Source organism: Phascolarctos cinereus, unplaced genomic scaffold (genome assembly GCF_003287225.1).
Source record: "Phascolarctos cinereus isolate Bilbo 61053 unplaced genomic scaffold, phaCin_HiC Scaffold_726;HRSCAF=1367, whole genome shotgun sequence".
Classification (NCBI taxonomy): domain Eukaryota; kingdom Metazoa; phylum Chordata; class Mammalia; order Diprotodontia; family Phascolarctidae; genus Phascolarctos; species Phascolarctos cinereus.
In genome coordinates this window covers 363,536,758-363,556,530 of record NW_027556098.1, presented here as the reverse complement: position 1 = coordinate 363,556,530, position 19,773 = coordinate 363,536,758, and the positions used below count along the sequence as shown (strand labels likewise).

Here is a 19,773-nt window from a genome sequence, read left to right as displayed (position 1 = left end):
TTTGCTAAAAATTCATGGATGAATTAATGAAGCCAAAGATGTAGTGACTAATAGAATAGCAACCTGAAAAAAAGGACATTCTAGTAGCACGCTCCAGAGAGCTGTTTCAGATTTGTGCCCGACATTAAAAAAATTTTTTATTAATTTATTTTGATTTATCAACAATCACTTCCATAAGCTTTTGAGTTTTAAATTTTCGTCCCTCTCTGCTTCTTCCCCAAGACGGCACACAATGGGTTACATATATACATTCCTGTTAAACATATTTTCACATTAGTGATGCTGTAAGGAAGAATTAGAACCAATAGGAGGAACCACCATAAAGAAGAAACAAAACACAACAGAAGAAAAAAAATAACAAATAGTATGCTTCGATCTGCATTCAAATGCTATAGTTCTTTCTTTGGATGTAGATACCATTTTCCATCATGATTCCTTTGGAGATGTCTTAGATCCTTGAATTGCTAAGAAGGGCTAAGTCCATCAATGTTAGTCATCGAACACCGTGACTGTTACTGCGTACAATGTTCTCCTGGTTTCTGGTTCTGCTCACTTCACTCCACATCAGGCCATACAAGTCTTTCCAGGTGTTTTTGAAGTCTGACTGCTCATCATTTCTTACAGCACCATAGTATTCCATTCCATTCATATACCACAACTTGTTCAGCCATTCCCCAATTGATGGGCATCCCCTCAATTTCCAAGTCTTTGCCACCACAGAAACAGCTGCTATAAATATTTTTGTACATGTAGGTCCTTTTCCCATTTGTATGATCTCTTTGGGATACAGCCCTAGAAGTGCTATTGCTGGGTCAAAGGGCATTGTGCCCGATATTTTTAATCAATGACTTGGACAAAAGCATAGGTGGAAGACTTATCTAGCCTTTAAGGTAAGTCAGTCAACACTTATTAAGCTCCTACTCAGGCCAGACCCTGTGCTAAGTGCTGAAGATGCAAAGATAAACAATCTCTGCCCTTTAAGGAGTTTCCCATCACTAGTCATCTAGACTTTCTTCCTGCCAGTGGACTATGCTGACTCTGGAGGAGAGACTGAAGCTGACCACTTTGTGCAGCTCTGCCTCACTTAAATCCAATTCATCTGCAAGTCAAGGCATCTCCTTGTGATGTCATTGGTCCTCTTTGAGAAGGAAGGACTAACAACATTTTAAATGATTTGCCTGGGGTCACACTGCCAGTAGGTGTCAGAGACAGGATTTGAACCCAGGTCTTTACTCTAGGTCAATTGTCTTCACTATGTCAGAAGTCTACTATAAGTCAAAAAACAAACTCCTTGGGAACTGAGCTGCGTTATCTTCGTGTTCTCCTAAGTGCCTATTCTGAGGCTTCCCCCATCACAGGGGGATTTCTTTACAGCAGCAAGGGACCTTATAGATAGTTTAGTCTACTCCTTTCACTAAAAAAGAACAAGAATGGAAAGTGACTTACCTAAAGTCACACAACTTGTAATTAGCAGAGCCAGCACCAATATAATGCAAGCGTGCTCCTTAAAAACCAGAACAGAAAATGGCTGGTGGAACCACTGGAATGAACAGATTTCAGGAAGTACAACATTTGATAACGCAGTAAAACTGTACTGGTATCAATACTGGCTGAACCTTTAGAATGGCGTCTTTCAAAAGGATTTTAAAAATCGATAACAGTGAAAAGTCATACAATTATGTCAAAAATCCACTATGAAATTTTATATTTTTTCTCATACACATAAAGATGTTTTATTCATTTTAAAGGATTATTGCTGTTTCCAACAAACATCTGCACTGTACTAGGCACTAGCCATCATCAGTTTGGTTGGGGAAAGATCCAGAAGATAATCACAATAGAGCATTTTTCTACTATCCCATACACTGGAAAGGCAGTATTTTTTGAAATTTCAGATAACAGGTTTGAAAACTGTTTTCCTTCCATGAAGTTAAAATCTAATTGCACAGCAGAGTAAGTAGTGGCTGAATTCTTGGTACGTAGTTAAACTCTCTAAAAGGAGCCAGAAAATTATATGCATAAGCATAGACCATCTTCTGGTTTTATGTTAGTCAAATCTGGGCGGACAGGGGAGAGGTAGAGTGTGGTCTATATTTAGACAAATTTGCACTTGGTTTGGAATTTAGAGCAAACAGATGCTTCAACAGAAATAATGGCTTGGAAATTCTTTCAAAGGTTAGAGATAATGAAGATTTTGTATAGCACTAGCTACTAACAGGAGCCCCAATACCTTCCTTCCAATCTCTCCTTATCTTAGTTCCTTCCCTGATGCCTACAAACGATGCCTTTACACTTAGTATGTCTCTACTTCCTTTTTGCTTCCTCTCTTCTAAATCCTCTGGCTTCTGATCTCATAATTCAATTGAAACTGCATTTTCCAAAGGTATTAATGATCTAATTCACAAATCAATTTTTTTTCCCCCAGTTCCCATCCTTGACTTCTCCACAACACTTGACACTGTTGACCATTTTCACCTGGTTTTTGTGATATGGCACTCTCTTGGTTCTCCTCTTACAGGTCTCACGGCTCCTTTGCTAGATCTTTGAACTCAGGAAGATGAGATTTCTGGACTCCAGGTCTGCCACCCTATCCACTGTACCACCTAGCTGCCCCCAAGATAATTCCTAGGATCTACAGATCCAGTCCTAGACATTCTATTCAGTTCCAGTTCTGCAATATTAATTGTCGATTGGATATTTCAAACTGGGTGTCCCAAAGATATCTGAAACTCAATATATCCAAAACAGAATTCATCATCATCCCCTGTCGTCTCTGAAATTTGCCCTTCTCTGAACATCCCAATTATTGTGGTGAGTACCAGCATCTTTCTACTCACCTAGTTTCACAATCTCAATGTAATCTTCAACTCTTCCTTCAATCTCATTCACCCTACATAATTCAACCAGTTGCCAAATCTTTTCATTTTTTTCCTCCACATCTCTAATCTACTTCTCCTCTCTACTCACAGTCATTCCTCTCTAATTTAGTCACTCACCATCTCTCACCTAGGCTACTGCAACAGCCTCCTAATTGTACTCCCTGTCTCAAGTCTCTCTCCATTCTATCTCAACTTCAATAAGGTGCCAAAATAACTTTCCTAAATAGCAAGTCTGACCATGTAACCTTCCCTCTACCCTCATATTTGATAAACTCCAGTGTTTTCCTATTCTCTTCTTTTTGATATTTAAAACTCTTCACAACCTGGTGCTCCATCCTACCTTCTTATATACTAAATCCTTCCATGTAGTCCACTGGGCCAGCCACACTGGCCTAACTGTTGGCTTCCACCTTCTGTCCCCCTGGTATTTGTACTAGCTAGCTGTCCCCCCATGCCTGGAAGGTACTACCTCCTCACCTTTGTCTCTTAGAATCCCTGGCTTCCTTCTCAGCTCCTCAACTGCTAGTGCCTTTTCCTTTAAGTCTACCTTCCATATATCGATTCTGTATGGATCGTGTATATGTCCATTCATGTACATTTCTAAATAATAATCATAGCTAGCATTTATATAGCACCTTCTACAGTTGAGGCACTGTGCTAAGCTCTTTACAAATATTACCTCACTTAATCCTCATAACAATCCTGGAAGACAGGTGCTGTTATTATCACTATTTTACAGTTGAGGAAACTGAGGCAAACAGAAGTTAAGTGACTTGCCCAAGGTCACACAGCTAGTATGTGTTTGATGCTGGATTTGAACTTAGGTCTTCCTAATTCCAGGCTCAAGGCCTCTTTGAGAGGAGGGACTGCTCTCACCATCCATTTTGGCATTTAAAGCCGGGTGCATAGTAAACGCTTATGTAAATAATAAACGTCTGCTGATTTTCTTTTAGGAATTGCCTTCTGAAAGAACTCTTGAAAAAATCTATTAACTCCTCAGTGGGGGAAGCTTTCATAGATCTCATTTAAAAATAATAAATCAATTTCCTGATAACTTAGTTGGAGAGAGGTGAGAAGCTGCATTTAAGGAAATTACTTTTGCTTATAATATGAGGATTTATTCAGTCTATCCCTCATGATGGACCAATACAAATTCAATCCTTATTACTGCCTCCTCATGGAGGACAAATGGATTCTAACTATGAAGTAAGACACCAGTCATATCAATATCACACACCAGGTCAATTTTTAAGAAATTCACTTTAGTTGCTGAATTTCCTTTGGAATGGGACAATTCATCCTTTTAGGAGTCATTATGGTACTAAAGCAATGACAGAATCATGTTTCATTAGTGTTAGAAGTGACCTTAGAGATCATCTAGTTGAACTTTATTTTATGGCACTTTTGAAACATGGCTACCTAGATTGGTTTCCAAAAGGGACGGCTTTGATTGTGTCAATTTGCTGGTTTTAGGGTCCTATTATATCTGAATCTCAGATCTTTTTATGATCAAAGGATGTGATCCTGAAATACACAAGGATCTCTGGGGATGGGAGAAATATTTGTGCTCTATCTCTTCTCTCTCCAAACACAATCATTTCAAATGGAATGGATTCATTTCAACTGGACTGGGAAAGCTCAGTTTTCAAGTAGCCTTTTTTTTTTTTGGCTAGGCAGTGGATTTAAATGACTTGCTCAGGGTCACACGGCTAGTAAGTGTCAAGTGTCTGGTCTGAGACCAGATTTGAACTCAGGTCCTCCTGACTCCAGGGCCAGTGCTCTATTCACTGCGCTACCTAGCTGCCCCTCAAGCAGTCTTAACTGTAAAACTCAGCACTTTGGTACATGGAATAATCCAATCTCAGAGCTTGCAAGGTCCCTTAGATGCTATGTAATCCAACCTTCTCTAATACAGGAATTCATCATCCAGACTCTGCTTAAACACTTCAAGTGATAGGGAACAATTTTGAAGTGCAGTCAGTCTTTTTGGATAGCTCAAAATCTGTTTTCCTATAAAATTCTACATATCGGGCCCAATTCTTGTCTCTGAAACAAAGAATAAGTTTACTACCCTGACCATATGACAGCGCTACAACTATATGAAGGACCCTACTGTATACCCCAAATGTCATCTCCTTCAGGAAAATATCTCTGGCTGCTTCAATACGACATGGTTTCCAGACCCTTCAGCATCCTAGTCACCCTGCTCTGGATACATTCCAATTTATCTAAGGCCTTCTTAAAACATGGCACACAGGGGCAAGGCTCCAGATGTGACCTGCTTAACACACTGGTGTGACTAATACAGTAGGCCCATTACTCCCCTTGACCTGAGCACTGTAAATTCTATTATTTGATGTTCTTTTAAAAAGCATCTGAGATATTATTGTTCTTTGTTTCAAATATGTGTTAGCTGGTGTCATACTCTGGCAAAAGCATTGAACACAATGGTAAAGACATCAATCATCTTACTTCTCCCTTGCCCCCATACTTTCACCATAGTCCTCAAGCCTTATGTCTCAAACACAGAGTTTTTCATTCCTCATGACACCACTCTTATTCAAAGCTTCTATTCCCTGACCTAGACTATTTGAGCAGCCTAACTGGCATCTATCTTTGTCTCCAGTCTCTTTCACTTCTAATTCATTCTATTCTACTTTAAGTAATACTCTCATTGTGACTGTATCATTTTCCTAACAGAAAAATTCACAGGCTCTCCATTACCTACCAAATAAAGTATAGGGTTATTCAGGTTGGCATTCAAGACTCTCCAAAATTTGGCCTCAGCCTACATTTTTGGCCTTATCTGTCAGTACTTCCTTTCACGCCTCCTATGCACTGAACTGGACTACTGAGGGTTCCTTTCCCACCTCTTGGCTTAAGATATGTGACATTCTCTTCCTATCTCTAAATTTCTACTTGGAGAAATAGCATCTACCCTTCAGGATTCAACTAAAATGCCACCTCTTTCTTTCCAGCCAGAAGTACTTTCTCTCTCTTCTCTATTTCACTTTTACCTCTCCTATAGCAGGGTATACCATCTTCTACCTTTCGTTATAGTAGCATGCATGTCTCATTGCCCCTACTTAACTAAAAACTCCTGGAGGGCAGGAATCATGCTTTTCATTCATTGCCGTATTCCCACTGTGCCTGGCACAGGACCTCTTTCCCACAAGGTAGCATGGGATCAATGTGTTCAACTGAGCTCCTGTCTCAGTTCTTCTGTCAACCCACTTAGCATCACTGCAGGCTGTCACCTTCCTGAGGTTATGGTCCTCTTTGAAAAGGAAGGACAAACAACAAACAAGACTGTCTTCTAATCTCTTTTTGGGAAATGAGGAGAGACGTGACGATTAAAGCCAACACTACAACCATAGTGGTGTTCAACAGATTTGATTTGAAGTGGGATATTCCAGATGCCTACGATAAATCTGACACTGAAATCCAAATGCTCTCATACATGAGAATCCACCCAGCCTGGCCCCTCAGTTAAGCTCCAACTATTCTATTATGGGGTGGCAGCAGTAGTGGTAACAACAGCTCATATTTCTATAGCTCTTACCTTTTAGACTTGGAAGTGTTTTTCATACAAATAACCCTGGGAGACAGGTGCTAATATGACCTCCATTTTATAGATGGAGAAGCTGAGGCAGGGAAGTGACCAGGATCACACTGGCATTCAGCATCTGGCATTCAGCCCCGGCTGTTTTTCAGGAGGAGAACAAACACTAATCTGGAACCAAGAACCCTGCCTGAATTTTGGCCCTGATGCTTCCTTACTAGCTTTGCGACATAAGGCAAGCCACTCTGTGAGTTTCAGTTTCCCCACGTGCAAAATGGGGAAAATCTAGGTAGTTAGGCTTCTTCCCTCAAAAAGAATATGAAGAGAATGTGTAGAAGTTGCTCTGTGAATTAAGTACCACATCAATGTTAGTATCATTCCTACCCTTCTGAAGCAGGCTCAAGTTCAGGTCAAGATTTTTTCCATGGCCCTCATGATAAGACCTTCTCCAGTAAATGCCAATAAATTAACCTGGGCTTTTCCTTACACAGCATCTTAAGAGTGAAAGTGATTTTTCTGAGTGATCTCTAATTTAGACTCCTCCTAAACAGGAATGCCTCCTACAACTTCTCAGCAAGACTCTACTTTGAAGAGCTCCGGTGGTGACCGATGCATCAGCTATGGAGGTGTTTCTGAACAATGATAATAATTTGGATTTTTTTCCCTTTATTCCAAGCTGAAATTGGTTTCTCTTCCACTTCCATTTCATTGCTCCTAGCTTTGCCCTGTGAGGTCAAGGAGAGCAAGTCTTATCACTTGCCCACAAATGTCTTCAGATCCTTGAGGAGTGATCACCTTGCCCTTAAATCTTCTCTTTTCCAAGCTGTTTATCCTGTCTCCCACATCCAGAGTACTTTACTTCTGAGCAGAACCTTCACATATATTTTCCCTACACCCAAATCCTGGTTACCTCAGAAGGGGAGGTGGGAAGGAAATGACATATCAAGAGTCTTGACTGCCTACAATGGTCCCCGAGTTCTCTTCTCCACACATTTAGCTGCAGACAATTTGTGCCAAGCATAATACATGTGGGTAGCGTCATTTCATGTTCATCTTAGTTCCCGCTAAAATTTCTCAAAGTTCGAAGACCCACTATAACATTGAATTGAATCCAGCTCTGAGTACTATGTTTTAAAAAGGAGACTGACTAGCTGGCACATGTCCGGTAGATGGAAATCATTACATTGAGGGACCAAGTGGAACTATGGTTGAAGAGGAAACTTCGAAGGAACTAAATATAGGAATACCAGATCAGAATCAGAGAGCCTGGGTTCAAAACCTGACTAACATTATCTGTGTGACCTTGGGGAAGCGGCTTTACTTTTTTGCCTCAGTTTCTTCATATGAGGAAGTTGGATCATCAAATTTCTTAAGATTTATTATTAGGTTTAGCCTGAAGAAGATAAGACATGGTAGGGATATGACTGCTGTGTTCAAATAATTGAGGGGCAGTCATATAGGAGGAGGATTTGACCTGCTCTGCTTGGTAGCAGAGATGATAACGAGAACCAAGGAGCAAAAGCTATAGGGAGGTAGAGTTTGGTTCAACATGAAAAAATTCCAACAACCAGAATTGTCCAAAAGTGGAAAAGGCTGCTTTAGGGGTGAGGCTCCTCATCCCTAGAAGTCTCTGAGTGGTGGCTTGGAAAGATGAAAACAGGATTCATGATTTGTGCAGGGACTGGGCTAGTGACCTATGAATCCCTTTCCCCTCCTAAGTTCAGGATTACTGATTCAATAACTACGTAGGGTGGTTCACTGAGTTGACTGACACTCTCCCCGCTGGAGGTAATACTATTTTTGAAAAGCAGAGTCAATAAGAGGACTGAAGGGCCCTTAAAGACAGACACTAAAAGGTATTTGTCAATTCAAAATGAAAGCAAACCAATAATAATCCTTCTGCTTCTAGGACAGAGAAAAGATGAGATGAATCAGACTAGTGGAGGCAAGCAGGCCACATTAATACAGTTCGGGAAAAACTTTCCCTAAAGAATTTTGAGAGAACACACTGACCTTGAACAAATGACCTCCCACTGTGGGCCTCAACCTCCTCTTTTATGAAATGAGGGAGGTGGATTACATGATCTTTAAGGTCTCTTCCAGCTCTAAATCTTATGAATGAGAGTTAAATAAAATCTAATTTGGAGGGGGGGGGGGACGAGCGGGGGGGGGACACGACACACAGCTAGGTAGCACAGTGGATAGTGTACCGGCCCTGGTGTCAGGAGAACGTGAGTTCAAATCTGGCTTCAGACACATAACACTCACTAGCTGTGTGACTCTGGGCAAGTCACTTAACCCCAATTGCCTCACCAAAAAAAAAAAATCTAATTTTGGGAGAGGAGGTGAAGAAGAAAACACGTTGATTAATTTAGAGCGATCTAAACCATGCCAGAATATTTGCTCCTATAGGTTTTTGAAAATGTCTTTTTGAGCTTCTAGAATCCTGATCCAGTCTGTCTAGAGCTATTATAAAAGAGAAAGCAGTGAGAAACAGGTCTGACAGCATGAAGCACCCAGAATGTTATCTGTAAACTAGTCAACACTGCCAATTCCTAAAGACAATGGGAGTCACTACTCTGCCCAGATAACTGGGTCAGTCCACAATAGAGGCTACTACACATTCTGGCTTTGTCATCACAGGGCTTACTGCAATGATTAGGAAATGATGATTTGATAGACAACTCTTTAAAATTGAGAGGTTACTTGTGAACAATATTTATAGATAACTTTTCCACAACTTTTCTCTTGTTCACCTGATGTCAGAATTATAGATAGAAACAGATAAGTACTTCCCCCTAATTTTATCCCTTGTTGAATTAGCAGAAGATATTTTAGTTTCCTAGTCACATTGGCTGGCATCCTACAAAGGTCAGGTCAACAAGCATTTATTGAGCACCTATTATGTGCCTGGCACTATGTTAAGTAATAGCGTTACAAAGAAAGGCAAACAAAACAGTCCTTGCTCTCTGGGAAGACAACATACAAACAAGAACCTGACAGAATACATTGGAGACAGTCTCAGAGGGAAGGCTCTAGCACTAAGGGAAATCAGGTAAGGCTTCTTTCAGAAGGCAACACGGTGTAGCAGCAAGAAGCACTACTAGATTTGGACTTGGTGACATGGAATTGTAGCTCTGTGTGACCTGAAGCAAGTCACTTAATGTCTTTGGGCCTCAGGGACCTCAAAAGTAATATTGGTGGGTATACTAGATAGTGGTTTTTAAAGTATGGTTTGGGGACCCCAAGGGATCCCGAAGGCTCTTATGGGAGTCTGAGAGGTCAAAACTATTTTCATAATAATACTGAGACATTTTTATTTTTAATATGGCATGAAGAGACAGATACAACCAACATAAACAAAAACTCTTTAGGAGATCCTCAGACTAAAAGGTTTGAAAACTACTATACCTGTTGTTCACTGGTGTTTGACTCTTTGTGACCCCATGGACATACTGTCCATAGAGTTTTCTTGGCAAGGATACTGGAGTGGTTTGCTATTTCCTTCTCCAGTAGATTAAGGCAAACGGATTAAGTGAGTTGCCCAGGGTCACACAGCTACTATGTGTCTGAGGCCAAATTTGAACTCAGGTTCAAACTCCTGACTCCCAGCCCAGCCTTCTAGCTCTAGCAGCCATCTAGCTGCCTAAGCAGCTAAATACTAGATAATTTCTGAGGTCTCTTCCAGCTTTAAGTTCTGATTACACAGTTACAGGGAGCCCTATGGAGTAAGTCCTGAAGCCTGCCTTAGCAAAGATTACCACAGGCCCCAAAAGTCCTTTAAGAGGCTAACCTGGAACTCTAGCTGTTCAATAAGTCCTTACTGAATTCATAGAACCAGGGAAACATCAACTTAGGATCTTTTTCTCAGATGCTACCAAAGCTAACACTAATTCCCACCTAAACTTATCAAATGAACATCAAGGCCTCCAATGTCTTGCTACAATGAGGAGGTGACCCTATGAAGGCTATTCTCCTGGAGTGTAATGCCTTATTAAAGACTTGCTTAGTTAAGTAGAGAGAGGCTCACCCTCAAGTGATCTTCTTCCTTCGGTGATATACATTATTTATAAGTTCCTGAGACACAGGTGATGGTGGTGGTGGGAGGGGGTTTACAAAGTATCTACACCAACGATGTCATGGAGCTAAGGTGTATGTGCGCATATACTTTACATATACACACATATATGAAAACGGCATTTTCACCATTTTTGGTATCTAATCTGGCACCTCTAATTTCAAACCCACAAAAACATGATTCAAGTGAAGCAATTTAACAGGATCACAGGATTTCAAGCTTGGACATTTATAGAAATCATCTAATTCCACCAACTTTCTTTTACATGAGGAATCTATGGCCTAAAGACATTAAATGACTTTTCTAAAGTCACACAGCTAATCAGCAGCAGAACTAAAATTAGAACTATGCAAATTCCTCATGATGCATTTGGTTCTGGGCACTGAGTTTGAAATAGCAGCAGAGCATCTAAGTGAGGTGACCCATCGAACTCTGTTAGCAGCTAGAGCTCTGTCAACTATTATTCTCCACAGATACTAGGCTGGGTTAGAAAGGAGCTGTGGCCAGGGGTATGGCCTAAATGGCCCTTCAATAATCCCAGAATCACAGATCTTTGGTTCAACAAACCCAGACAGCACTTTCTCTGCCTATGACAGTCCACAAAAACAGAGCTCAGGTACTAGGGCTCATGACGGCAATGTGATCACTGCATAAACAACAGTCAGGTCTGGTAAAGCTCGGCTTTAGAAGATAGTACAGAGTTTGGAATGAAGATAAGGTTTAAATGAAAAAAAAAATTACAGCTGACAAAGAGAAGAAAAACTTCCTTTTTCCTAACAGCTTGGTGGTCAATACAACCAAAGCAGAGAACACACCACTGAAAATCAAGTTTGAGGGCCTGAGTTGTGAGTCTAATAGAAAATGTTACCTGTAAAGGAAGATACCTAAAGAGATAATGAAGGTGGACACTGTTCATTCCTAATCACTGCTGCTGTCTTGTCTCTAAAGGAAAAACTGCTGAAAAAAGGAAGGAGGGGGAATGGGTTACAATTTGATTCAGCTTGCCACACTAAAGTAGGACCTGCCTCTAGGAGACTGATATGAATCTGCTTCCCCATAAAGTAAATTCTCAACAAGTGTGTCCACAATGCTATTCTTTAGATCTGGATAACTGTTGAGACAGATATTTGAAAAAATTAGAAAAATAGACCAAATATACTGTAAGGAAATTTGAGGGATAATTTGACGTGCTTTACTTAGGATAAAAAATAACGGCTGCACAAGTACAGATAAAGGAGAGGTACCTAGACAGTGGCTGACATGAAAACAGGGGGAGTGGTGTCTTAGTGGCTGAAAGCTCAGTAAACAGCATGACACGGCATCCAAAAGTGAATTTATTCCTACGCTACATTAAAGGACGAACAGCGTCCTTAACAGAGTCCCACCGTCCTCTGCTTAGGACAGACAAGATCTGGGGCACTATATTCCATTTTGGGGGCACATTTTAAGAAGGACATTGTCAAGCTAGAGGACATCAACAAGTCCAAAGGAAGAGCCCAAGACAGGAAGGGGCCATACAAAGACTAGTTTAGGTAACTGAAAATGTTTAGCCTGCAGATGAAAAACTGAGGAGGGGATGTGGGGCAGGGAAAGATGATAGCTGTCTGCAAATGTGGAAGAAGGATTATATTTGTTTTCTTTTTGGTCCCAGGAGGAAAGAAGTAGAACTAACTGGCAGAAATACAGAAAGGTGATTTCAGAACAACAGAAGTAAAATTTTCCTAACAATTAGAAGTGACTAAAAGTGGAATAGGTAAATTACTTTTCACCAGAGGTATTTAAGGAGAGAATAATTGTCTACTTACTGCGAATGTTATAGAAGGAATTCTTATTCAAGTAGGGGTTGACTAAATGGCCTCTAAGGTCCCTTCCAAGTGAGAGTTTTTTATTCTAATACTTCCTTCTGAGCCATAACCTCTAAGAAGTCTGCATAACACCAGCTCTATGTACTTTACTGATAATACATATAGCTGTAATTTTTTCTGGACTACAAGGCTGTTGTCTCACCCTAGAACCTCTTTTAGGATGTGGGGCCTACTTTCAGAGAACATCTTGCAGCCATGCAGCCCTCCTACTCCGATTAGTAAGTGCCCCTCAGGACCTTCATTTTGGGAAAAGGTCCAGGCTGACCAACTTTCATCGTCCTCTGGACTCTCTCTGCTTCTGACTTTTTGGACTTATTTCCATCCCTCCTCTCTTTTCAGCTCCTTTTTGTAAGTATCTCCCCCATAAATGTAAGCCCAACACGTCCAAAAGGCAGCTTAAGCTAACATGCCCCAAACTGAACTCATCATCTTTTCTCCCAAACTTCCCTATTACTGTTGAGGGGAATCTTCTCAATCCCCCAGGCTCAAAACCTAGGTGTCATCCTTGACCCTTGACATTTCTCACCCCTCCTAGCCAATCTGTTGCAAAGGCCTGTAGATTTCACCTCTGTTCTTATATATGCCCCCTTCTCTGTGATGCCACCACCCTAGTGCAGGTCCTCACTAACTGATGCTTGCTCTACTGTAATATGCTGCTGGCTAGTTGGCCTACCTCGTCTCCCTGTCACTCCAGGCCATTCTCTATTCAGCTAAGTGCAGGCCCAACCATGTCACTCTCCTACTCAATAAAGTCCAGTGACTCCCTAACACCTCCAAAATTCTGTTTGCTGTTCAAAGCCCCTCATAACCTAGCTCCCCAGTCCCGACCTTTCCAGTCTTCTTGCATCTTACATGCCTCTACGTAATCTTTGATCCAATGACAGTGGCTTTCTTGTGGCTCCTCAAATAAGACACTTCATCTTTCAGCTCCAGGTATTTTTTCTGCTTCTGGTACCTGGCATGGTCACCCTCCTCATCTCCACCTCCTGGCTGCCCTGGCTTTCTTCAAGTCCCAAGTTAAATCCCATCTTCTACAGGAAACCTTTCCCAGTCTCTCTTACTTCTAGTGCCTTCTCTCTGTTAATTATTTCCTATTTATCCTGTCTATAGCTTGTTTGTACACAGTTGTCTGCACGTGGTCTCCCCATTAGACTGCGAACTCTTCAAGGGCAGGGACCATCTTTTGACTTTTTTTTTGCATCCCTAGCCCCTTAGCATAGTGTCTGACACACAAGCAGGTGCTTAATAAATGCTTCCTTATTGACATCCAATTAATTGTCAAGTCCATCTATTCCACCTTGTTAAAAACATCCCATACATGCCTCCTTCCCTCCAACACTGCCACCACTCTAGTACAAGCGTTCATCTCCTCTCACTTGGGCCTCTCACCACAACAGCCTGCTGGCTGGTCTCCCTGAAAGTCTCAAGATTCTTCCCCTCCAGTCTATCCTTCACCCAGCTGTCAAAGTAATATTTCTAAAGATCAAATATGACCATTTTTGTTGTTCTTCAGTCATTTCAGTTGTGTCCAACTCTTTGTGACCCCATCTGAGGTTTTCGTGGCAAAGATACTGGAATGGTTTGTCAATTTCCTTCTCCAGCTTATTTTACAGCTGAAGAAACAGAGGCAAACAATATTAAGTGACCTGCCCAGGGTCACATAGCTAGTAAGTGTCTGAAGCTGGTCTGGAACTTTGGTAGATGAGTCTTCCTGACCATATCACCCCCCTATTCAATCAATTCTAAATGCCTCCCTATTGCCTCTAGTATGAAATATGAAATCTTCTGTTTGGCTTTAAAAGCCCTTCATAAACTGGCCTGTTCCTACCTTTTCAGTCTTCTTCCACCTTACTACTTCTTTCATGTACTCTGCAATCCAGACACCGGCTTCCTTTCGGTTCCTTGCTCCCTGCTGCCCTCCATCTCCCTACTCTGAGCATCATCACTAGCTGTCCCCCATATCTGGAGTGCTCTCCTTCATGTCCACCTCCTAGCTTACCTGGCTTCCTTCAAGTCTTAGCTAAAGTCCTACCTTCTGCAAGAAGCCTCACTTAGTCCTCCTTAATCTTAATGCCTTTCTTCTAGGATTACTCTCAATTTATTTTGTCTATATCTAACTGTACTTAGCTGTCTGCATGTTGTGTTCCCCACAGACTGAGTTCTTTTCGGGCAGGCTGTCTTTTGCCTTCCTTTGCATCCCTAGCACTTAGCAGTTACTGGCACACACTAGGAGCCTAGTTAAATGCTAGCTGATTTACTGACTGAAATGATAACTACTTAATCAATACACCCGTTCACACAAGGTAGGGGTAACATACTTGTCCTGCAGACCGCCGGGAAGCCAGCCTTTTTGTCTCTGAAAGCACTTTACAACTTAGTCCCAGACTACTTTTTCTGTCTTCTGATGCTTTAACTCACCCCCTCTCCAACAATTCTGTGCTCCAGCTATCCTGGCCTACTTGCTGAACATGTTTTGGCCCTACTCTGGATACGGGGTTAAGTGCAGTGCTTGGCACACAGTAAGTGCCTAACAAATGCTTGCTGACTGACTAGACGGGCAAGAGAAGCCCAAGAGCACTTGCCAGTTAAGAGAACCAAAATACCCCTTCGCTCTCAAGGAAAAGTAAATACTTTCTGACCCAATTTATTCTCTGCTTAACTTTTGTAAGATTTCAATCCAAAACGATTGTACCAATAAAGGGCAGGTGTGGAACTTTCAATTCTACTTATTAGTGAAGCATTTTTACAACCTGTTGTGCCTGCATTGGACTAGTTCTTCCCAAGTTCAGTTCCACATTTCCAAAGGATCCATCCAATTACTCACAGAATACCAGCACAAGAGGATAGATACAAAGTGGAATCACAGACGAGGTCATCTACCTGGACCCACACACAAAAGTAAGGCCACTCCCCCAAACAGCAATTGTCCAGCTGACCTGTGAAAGTCTCCAGAAAGGAGGAGCCCACCATGTCTTCCAGCCACTTCTCTTAGTGCTGCTGACATCTCATCCTCCAAATCTTCTTTCCCTATTTCTTACCTTTTCTAAACAGGCCGTATTTCTTAACCTTTATAGGCAATCAGGCAGATGATGGTACAGTATGCAGAATACGGACCCTGTTCAGGAAGACCTGAAGCCAAATCCAGCCTTAGACACTTACCACTGTGACTCTGGGCAAGTCACTTAACTCTGCCTCAGTTTTCTCAACTGTAAAAAATGCTAATAATATCATCTACTTCACAAGACTGTGATACACTAAATAAATGTATTTTTCCTTATTTCCCTAGCTGACTTGTCTACTTCTGGACATTCTTCAATTTATCAATATCCTGCTTAAACAGTAGTGTCTAAAACTAAATACAGTACTGCAGACATAAGGACAGAGTGTGGTATGTGTATAGCCTCCCTACTTCCAAAGACTATTTCACTCCTAATAAAGCCAGGGGTAGGGATTAACTTTTTTAGCTGACACATAACACTACTGACTTGTATTGAATTTGCAGGCCATTGAAACCCTAAGATCTTTTTTCAGAATGTCTTATATCTGTCTATCCATGCTTCCTCACCTTATATTTGAACTAAGAACACTAGCAAGTTTCTTCCTCAGGTCCTGAAACATAAAGTCTGAGTCAAGAGGTCTGCTTTAAAGTCCCAGCTATCACTAAGGCTGTGCGACCCTGAGCCAGTTTCTTCACCTGACTAGATTCTCCTTACCTGTAAGGTTCAAACTCAAACAAGCACTTAAAATTGATTTGATGTACAAGGAACTGTGGTTTGGCTCCAGAAGATGAGTTCACCTAAGTGGTACGGGGAATATCAGAGCTGGGATCAATCTCTTAGTTAAATTACTCAGGAAGCCCCAGCTACAACTAATTTATCTCCCCTAGCCCCACAAAAGCATCACACTGAACTCATTTAATCGGCTAGGTCTCCAGGGAATGACATGTACTAGGTAGGAGGTGACTCTTGGCAAGTTATTTAGCTTCTCTGTGCCTCAGTCTCCTCATCTATAAAAATGTGGACTAAAAAAACCCAAACAGCATATATATGTATACACATATACACACATATACATATACATCTCTTTTTATCCTCACAACAACCCTGGGGGGTGGGGGTAGGAGTGCTATCATTCTCTCCATTTTACAGATGAGGCTAAGCACCTCAAGTGCCTGAGGCTGGATTTGAACTCCAGTCTCCCAGACCCCAGGTCGAGCTTCTGCATCCACTGACAGCACCAACCCTACAGGGTTTGGGGTTGAGGGGAGATATGTCAAACGACTTAATCTATGCAAAAGTGCGGGGCAACCTTAAAGTGGTCTATAAATGCGTAGCAGTAGTAGCAGTAGTAGTAGCAGTAGCAGTATAAGCGGGGTGGGGGAAGGGGAGAGCCACAGGTCTCCCGGAGGACAGAGATGCGAGGGGATAAGCATTTATTAAGCGCCGACCATGTGCCAGGCACGGAGCTAGGCGCTAGACCGGTCTCCTCCCACGCGACCCTAACGCACTACTGAAGACCAGGAGGGTCTGGGCCGAGCATCGGCGCTGCCTCCCCCGGGAGGGTCCCGGGCAGCGAGGAGCGGGGAGGGCAGGGAGAAGCGGGCGCTCGTCCCTTCCCTCCGGGAGGCTGAAGGGAGAATGGTCGGGGAATGGCACCCACTCCCCCATGCCGGCGGCAGGTCCCGGAGGCCGCCAGCCCCCTCTGTCAGCGCTCAGGGAGGCGTCCCCGGTCCCCTCAGGGGAAGCAAGGAGCCGGGGCAGGGGAGGAAGGGGCGTCCGCCGCGGCCCCGGCTCCGGCTCCGGCTCAGCCCCGCCTCAGCCCCGGCTCCGCTCCAGAGCCCGCGGCGCGGCCTGAGGGGCCCCCGGCCTCTCCTCACACGGCGTCCGGCCCAGGCCGCTGGAGTCGCGCCTCCGGCCCGTGTGGGGAGAGGCCTCTCGGTGCCCCCGAGCTCCTCGGCCCCCGCGCACTCACCCATCCCGGCGCAGCTCCGCTCCCTCAGGACACCTCGGCGGCTCCGGCGGACAATATGGCGGCGCGGCGCGACGGCGGGCCCAAGTGGACAAACTTCCTCAGCTCGGTCGGGCGCTGGAACGCTCTCTGAACTCAGCGGCTTAAGTTATGTAGCCAGGGCGTGCTTAAAGGGGCCGCGTCCTGCGGGGAGGGAGACGGAGCGGAGCAAGATTGGGGAAAAAAAAAAAAGACCAGGACGGTTTCATTTTCACCTTTCTTTCTGATCCACCACTAAGGGCTACTTCTTAGGACCATGGTGTTTAGAGCTACAAGTCCAGCCCCCTGGGGTCCCTGAGGGGCCCCCAAATCACACTTTGCAGAAGTTGAATTTGAACTCCTTCCTCTTACTCCAGATCTTTAGGGATCATCTAGTCAATCAGTATTTATTCAGCTACTGCCTACCTGTGTTACCTGGGGAAGTCACTTCACCCTGTTTGCCTCAGTTTCCTTATCTGTAAAGTGAGCTGGAGAAGGAAATGTCAAACCACTCCAGTATCTTCGCCAAGAAAACCCCAAATGGGGTCCGGAGAATCAGACACAACTGGAAGACCGAACAAAGTAAACCAGGATTTGAACTCCTGATCTAAATAGCCAGTCAACAATCAGTCCACAGGTATTTACTGTTTACTATGTGTCAGCACTTACCACCTGTCTATATTAGGCGATTAATAAAATGCTAGTTGTTTGACCGATTGATGAGCGCTCTTAACACAATTACACCATCCTGTATTTCTCCCACCACATTACTTGCTCTGCAAGCAGCCTTCCACAGCCCCTCTTAATTCCAGTGCTTTCCCTCTGTTAATTACCTGCTGTTTATCCTCTATAGGAGTCAGCAGGTGGCTCGGTGGATAGAAGGAACTGAACACAGAGTCAGAAAGACCTGAGTTAAAATTCAGCCTCAGACACTTGCTAGCTGTGTGACCGACCCTAGGCAAGTGATTTAACTTCTGATAGCCTGACAAAATGGATCCACTGGTTAAGGAAATGGCAAACCACTCAATAGCTTTGCCAAGAAAACCCCATGGACAGTTTGTTCACAGAGTCATGTACATATCCTCTATATATCTTGTTTTGTTTATATTTGTTTGCGTGCTGGCTCCTCCATTAGATTGTAAGCTCCTTGAGGGCAGGGGCTGTCTTTTGCCTCTTTGAATCCCCTAGCTGGGGGGAAGGGGGGCATCTCCAGTCATCCTGATCTCTATCTGGCCACTGGACCTGGATGGCTTTGGGGGAGAAAGTGGGGCTGGTGACTCTGCACAGCCCTCCCTCCCTTAAATCCAATTCACTTACAAGTCATGGCATCACCTTCCTGATGTCACGGTCCTCTTTGAGAATGAAGGACAAACAATAACCCCCAGCTCTTAGCACAGTGCCAGGCAAGGTAGGTGCTTAAAAAACATTTATTGATGCTTGCTACCGTGCTCCTATCTTTCACTCTAATTTTCCCCCCTTCCACTTCCCCAACTCCTAATCTCACCCCCCCCCTTTCCCCTTGCCTCAACCTCCTTTCTCCAGTAAAAAACAATTTACTGAGTTCATGGACTCAGTAACTCGGCCTCAAACACTCAGTTTCTACTCCAGCCCTTTCCATGCTTTCCTGAGATTAGTGGTGGTTTGAGGAGGTGGGGGATGGTTTGAAAAGGGGAGGGATAAGGTGGGAAGGGACCTTTTGCCCTTCCCTTTCCCCAAGTAATGCAAAAGGGTCAGGTTTTAACATCTTGAACACAGTTGAGAAAAATAACTGTTAACTCTCCAGGACACAGCAGTTGAAAAGTCTCTCCATCACAGAGACAATTTGTAACCCATTGACTTCAGCACTTTGCTTTTCTTGCTGGGGCCTCAAAAGTTGCCGGCAAGCTGGGCTGAATGGGGGTGGCGTGGGGGGGGGGTGACTGAGAGGTACCAGAATGAACGGCAGAGATTAATAAATAACAAACGTTGACTCAGACTAAAAGATGGTGTTCAACCCTAGTCCTTTTTCATTCTTTTTCCAGCTTGTATTGAAGATTATTTTCACTCAGATCATAATTTTTCTTTCAAATGTGGTGCTGAAAAATTTTTTAAAGTTTTATAGAAAACTAATTTTATTTCATGAGGATGCTTATTAGCTTTCCCAATCCCCTACCCCCAACACTCCCCTAATTCATAGTAAAATGAATGGAAGAAACATGAAGAAAAGAGTAAATCCTAGGATTTTGGACTTGGAAGGAACATGAGAGATCATTAGGTCATTAGAGATGGACTTTATGATTTTCCAAATAAAGAAATGGAGGCCCAGAAAATGGAAGAGAGGTTTCAGGTCACACAGGGAGTTCTGTGGAAGTTAATGGGGACAGTGTATAAACTTAACATATTATGTTTTTACACTTTAACTTT

The 19,773-nt window shown here is 43.0% G+C and overlaps 1 protein-coding gene across 2 annotated transcripts in view; it reads right to left on the bottom strand.

Moving 5' to 3' along the window:
• Positions 1 to 17,464, bottom strand: part of KPNA6 (karyopherin subunit alpha 6) — a 56,204-nt gene extending 38,740 nt beyond the window's left edge. Inside the window, exon 1 of one of the 2 annotated variants that reach the window (XM_020983536.2) lies at positions 17,356 to 17,464. In XM_020983536.2, the coding sequence (XP_020839195.1) occupies positions 17,356 to 17,359 (4 nt within the window). In that variant the 5' untranslated portion in view covers positions 17,360 to 17,464. The remainder of the gene's footprint in view (positions 1 to 17,355) is intronic. The other variant, XM_020983535.2, reaches the window with a different exon arrangement.
• Positions 17,465 to 19,773: the final 2,309 nt, after the last annotated feature.